General features: G+C 18.4%; 2 protein-coding genes across 2 annotated transcripts in view; both read left to right on the top strand. All coding sequences in view use genetic code 6, as the record gives it.

Moving 5' to 3' along the window:
* Positions 1-3,939: 3,939 nt before the first annotated feature.
* TTHERM_01402780 (hypothetical protein) lies at positions 3,940-4,369 on the top strand (the record flags this gene model as incomplete). The annotated part of the gene is made up of 3 exons (XM_001027379.2): positions 3,940-4,090; positions 4,213-4,291; positions 4,351-4,369. The coding sequence occupies 3 exons, from the start codon at positions 3,940-3,942 to the stop codon at positions 4,367-4,369; spliced, it is 249 nt and encodes an 82-aa protein (XP_001027379.2).
* Positions 4,370-5,542: 1,173 nt separating this feature from the next.
* TTHERM_01402790 (hypothetical protein) overlaps positions 5,543-6,020 on the top strand; it is a gene marked incomplete at both ends in the record, with an annotated part of 603 nt that continues 125 nt past the window's right edge. Inside the window, 2 exons of the mRNA XM_001027380.3 lie at positions 5,543-5,830; positions 5,987-6,020. The exon at positions 5,987-6,020 is cut by the window's right edge and continues 125 nt beyond it. Coding sequence (XP_001027380.3) covers positions 5,543-5,830; positions 5,987-6,020 — 322 coding nt within the window. The remainder of the gene's footprint in view (positions 5,831-5,986) is intronic.

The raw sequence follows: 6,020 nt of genomic DNA on the forward strand, positions 1-6,020 counted from the left end.
TGATTTAAATTAGTATTAACAGGGGACAGTAATAATTTTAGTGAAATAAATAATAGTTAATGAGTTATATAAAATTTAAAAAGGATGTAATATAATATTTGTGATTAGATAGTGAAAAGATGAGTTTATTGTATTAATTAGTGGGTATGAATTAATTTACTTATAATATTTTTAAATTTTTATGATTATATTATTAATATTAAAAAATAGATAGTAATCTTTTGATTTAAAAACATATAATAAATGGATCAATAATCATTTTAAATAGCATGTAAATATTATCTTTGATTAATAATAAACAAAAAACAATTAAAATTAAATAAAGCAAGTAAATTTTAGAAACTAAATAGAATAAATAAGATGAATTGAATTAAATAATTAAAAAAGACTGTATATTTTTAAATAATTTATTGAAACAAGCTAAATAAATTATTTTAAAAAAGACTAGATTGGTCGTAAAAAACTTTAAATAAATTTTGGAAAAATAAAAATAATCTAAACTTTATAAAAAGGGAGTAATGAAATTGAACATTCAATTATTCAAAGAGAAATTAAAATTATACTTTAAATAGTAAAAATGGGTAAAATATGAAGACAAAGAAAAATAAAGCTATAAAAAATTGAATATAACATTAATTAGGAAGTAAAAAATTAATTAAATTATTTTAGATATTAAATAATTATATTAAATAAATAAATAAAATAGGAAGTAATAATGATCTTTAATCACATCAGATTTGCAATTTTAAATTGACTGTTAATTAATAGGATGATGTATTGCTTTCAGATTTATCTTATCATATAATCAATAGTCAATTCATTTTACTTTTGAAACAGTTTGTAATATTAATACTTAATTTCTTATTGACACATATTAATTAATTACTTACTTACTTACTTACTTCAACAAAATAAACAAAATAGATAGTAAAACTTTTATTTTTTTCTATTGATACTTTACTTACCTATTTATTTGTTAATAGTGAGTAAAATTTTTGAATGACTTTAAGTAAGAAGAAAAAGATATATTCTAAATAAATAGAGTGTAAAGCTTTTATGTTAAATTACACTCTAAAATAAGCATTAAATTATTTTAAGCGAATAGTAATTTTTAATTTTAGTATTTTGAAATATTAAAATAAAATTACTTAATAGGGACAAGTTAATCTAGTTATCATCATGCCTATATATTATATTTGATTTTATTATAAATAGACAGTAATTTTTTTAATAGTATTTTGTAATGTTAGCAAGATGAGCTAAATAATAAATTAAAATTAATAAAATAGAATGTAATAATAATATAATTAAACTCTAATTCAAAAATACAAATTAAAACTTAAAATAGTGGGTAATTTTTTTTATTTGATAATATTAGAGATATTAATTTTACTTTTTTATTTAAAAAAAGCATGTAAAAAAACAATCATGTATGGTTCTACTTTACAAGCCACAACTTAATTTTAAATTAAAATAGAGTGTAACTTTCATTATAAAATTTATTATAAATATCTCAATATTTTTATTAAACAAAAAAAGCTAGTAATATTCCTTACTTTATTTATTAAAATATCAAACATATTTCATATTTCTAACAGAATGTAAACTTTTATATTTATTTATTTCTTAAAAGATTAAACTTATTTTGTTTACTATATCAATAAGCGGGTAATTTTATCATCTCATAGCAGACCTTCTTCGAATTTTTTACATCCTTAATAGAAAGTTATTTTTCTAAAATTTTTTTATTATCAGATTTTTAATCAACTTTTAAATTTAAAACAGTTCGTAATTAATATTTTAGAATTATTTTTGATGAGAAAATAAATGCTGAATTAACTAACTTTCATATTCAAAATAGCATGTAATTAATATTTTAGAATAATTTTTGATGATAAATTAAATGCTTAATTAATTAACTTTCATATTCAAAATAGGAGGTAATTAACATTTTAGAATCATTTTTGATAAGAAAATAAATGCTGAGTTAACTAACTTTCATATTCAAAATAGCGAGTAATTAATATTTTAAAATAATTTTTGAAGAGAAAATAAATGCTGAATTAACTTTCATATTCAAAATAGCGAGTAATTAATATTTTAGAAAGATTTTTGAAGAGAAAATAAATGCTGAATTAACTAACTTTCATATTCAAAATAGCGAGTAATTAATATTTTAGAAAGATTTTTGAAGAGAAAATAAATGCTGAATTAACTAACTTTCATATTCAAAATAGCATGTAATTAATATTTTAGAATTATGATTGATGAGAAAATAAATGCTGAATTAACTAATTTTCATATTCCAAATAGTATGTAATTAATATTTTAGAATGATTTTTGATGAGATAATAAATGCTGAATTAACTAACTTTCATATACAAAATAGCAAGTAATTAATTAATATTTTAGAATGATTTATATTGAAAAAATAAATGCTGAATTAACTAACTTTCATATTCAAAATAGCATGTAATTAATATTTTAGAATTATTTTTGATGAGAAGATAAATGCTGAATTAACTAACTTTGATATTCAAAATAGCTTGTAATTAATATTTTAGAATTATGTTTGGTGAGAAAATAAATGCTGAATTAATTAACTTTCATATTCAAAATAGCAAGTAATTAATATTTTAGAATGATTTTTGATGAGAAAATAAATGCTGAATTAATTAACTTTCATATTCTAAATAGACCGTAATTAATATTTTAGAATGATTTTTGATGAGAAAATAAATGCTGAATTAACTTTCGTTCAAAATAGCAAGTAATTAATATTTTAAAATTATGATTGATGAGAAAATAATTGCTGAATTAACTAACTTTCATATTCAAAATAGCTTGTAATTAATATTTTAGAATGATTTTTGAAGAGATAATAAATACTGAATTAACTTTCATATTCAAAATAGCACGTAATTAATATTTTAGAATGATTTTTGATGAGAAAATAAATGCTGAATTAATTTTCATATTCCAAATAGCATGTAATTAATATTATAGAATGATTTTTGATGAGAAAATAAATGCTGAATTAAATTTCATATTCAAAATAGCGAGTAATTAATATTTTAGAATGATTTTTGATGAGAAAATAAATGCTGAATTAAATTTCATATTCAAAATAGAGAGTAATTAATATTTTAGAATGATTTTTAATGAAAACATAAAATAAATGCTGAATTAATTTTCATATTCAAAATAGGGTGTAATTAATATTTTAGAATCATTTTTGATGAGTAATAAATGCTGAATTAATTTTCATATTCCAAATAGTCGGTAATTAATATTTTAGATGAGAAAATAAATGCTTAATTAACTAACTATCATATTCAAAATAGCAAGTAATTAATTAATATTTTAGAATGATTTTTTATGAGAAAATAAATGATGAATTAACTAACTTTCATATTAAAAATAGGAAGTAATTAATATTTTAGAATGATTTTTGATGAGAAAATAAATGCTGAATTAATTTTAATATTCAAAATAGATAGTAATTAATTAATATTTTAGAATGATTTTTGATGAGAAAATAAATGCTGAATTAACCTTCTTATCAAAATAGCACGTAATTAATATTTTAGAATGATTTTTGATGATAAAATAAATGTTGAATTAACTTTCATTTTCAAAATAGTGGGTAATTAATATTTTAGAATGATTTTTGATGAGAAATAAATACTGAATTAGCTTTCATATCAAAAATAGATAGTAATTAAAATCTTAGAATGTGTTTTGATATGAGAACAAAATCTAAATATAAAATAGTGTGTAAAATTTAATAAGAGATGATAATAAGAAATTAGAGAATTAAATGAACTTTTGAAAAACAGATGGTAAGTATTAGCCAAAGATAAATAAGACAGATGGAAAATAAGTTTAATTAATTTTGAATATACATACAGCGAGTAACATTTTAGAAGACTAATTTTGATGGAAAATCTTATTAAAATGTATGAAATAGATAGTAATATTTTTGAAAGTGAATATATAATGTAGAGTAAGTGCTAATTTTAATATGAAAACAGTGAGTAAGAAGTAATTGAAAAAATGTAAACTAACTATGTTAATCCTAAACTAGATTGTAAAATATTTGAGTGATTTATAAAGAATATAAAAAATAAAAAATAATAAATAATAGATTGTAATATTTTAATTAATTTTGGATGAAATACAATCAAGAAATGTTTTAATTAATTAAAATAGCTGGTAATAATTAATTAATCTTATTAAGAAACCAAAATATGAATATCAAAATATCTACTACTTACTTATTATAAAGAAAGTAAAATTATTTAAATAAAAAATCATTTTTCTTACTTAGAATTTTAATAAAATATATAGGGTATACATAACATATTGAAAGTTTTTATTACAAACAAAGTAATAAATGTTTATAAAAATATTAGAAGGTAATTAATTAATTAATTAATTCATCTTTTTACAAATAAATTTATAACTTTTATTTTATTGAAAAACTTAATTTCAAAAAATAATAAAATATAAATCAATTTTTTGCTTTTAAAAAGTGATGAGCCAGCCACATAATATTTTTTAGATTCAGGCAACACAGTTTACGAAGTCAGAAATGCACTTTTTTTGTTTGTTTATTTGTTTGCTTGCTTGCTTATTATAAATAAAATAATCATTTGAATTATTATTAATAAATATCAAAATGATATGAATTTGTGAAATATATTTTTATGTTTTCTATATTGATTGTAGCTTCAACTTTTAATTTCTTTTTTTTTTTTTTAAACATGTAAAAAAAATTAATTATTAAGTTTCTATGTTTAAATATTTTTATTAGCCAGATAGATAACTTAACTTAGTAAGTAATTATATTTAATTGTTTTTAATTTAATGGAAATATTGATTTAAAATTCCATTTCTTACATATTGATAGTATGTAAATAAGTATAGAATTAACGGCTTAAAAAATTTAGATATTCCTAGTTTTTGAAATTAAAAATTTCCATTCAAACAAAGTATATTTGTGATCCAATTTCAAGTTATAATTTAAATAATTACAAAATTTAACTTTTAACATTTAACATTTATACTTCAGCAATTAAGTGATTTATTATTTATTTATTTATTATTAAAACTTATTAATAGATAAAATTTATAAAAAATTGATCATTTTTTAAGTAAATTATGTCTTTTAATTTTATTTATTATTTTAATGCATAATTAGATGCAAAATTAGTAAAATTATACAAAATTAAATTTAACTGATCTCTTTATAGTAGTATAATTATAATTTGTTGTTTGTTTTTTATCATCAATGATTAAGGTAAATCAGGTAATGGTTTCAATTATTTTGCTTCTACATTTTCTTTCATATTACTCTTAATCAGTCGTCAAAAAATTACTGAAGTCAGCTAAATTAAAATTGTTTTATCTTTAACTTATCTATTTTTTCTTATGTTAATCCATTGCAAAAAAAATAATTTTTTATATCATAGTAAAAAAATAAAAAATGTATTTAAAATCATATAATATTTAGAAAAAAATAAATTAATAAAAAAATAGAATGAATCCTTAATAGCTATTTCAAATCTCTAAAAATATCTAAGTTGACATGGATCAGCTATATTAAAAAGTATTAACCTATATCAATCCTAACAACTAAGATAGATGCATTGCTCTCATAATATACAATCTCTCACATCTACTGTAAGCAGCAACAAAGCTTCTTCCGATCAATAATTTGCAGATGTCAATAGCCAGATAGCACTAATTATTTAAAATTAAAGCAATTACCTCCTAGTTACTCTAAAATATATTGTAGCTCTTAATCCTAATTACACAATCACTACAAGTTAAATAACTATTAAAAAAACACCAAAAATACATAAAAATATTTAATATATTTTAAAATAATGAAAAGCATGCACAAATGCTACAAACATGTTTTATATACCAAATAAAAATACTAATAAACCACTATTAATTTAAATATATATTGCTAATCCAGGTATTGAAATTTGAAAGCTAAGTAGTTAGCCTTC

The sequence above is a fragment of the Tetrahymena thermophila genome (assembly GCF_000189635.1).
Source record: "Tetrahymena thermophila SB210 genomic scaffold scf_8253890, whole genome shotgun sequence".
NCBI classification, from domain to species: domain Eukaryota; phylum Ciliophora; class Oligohymenophorea; order Hymenostomatida; family Tetrahymenidae; genus Tetrahymena; species Tetrahymena thermophila.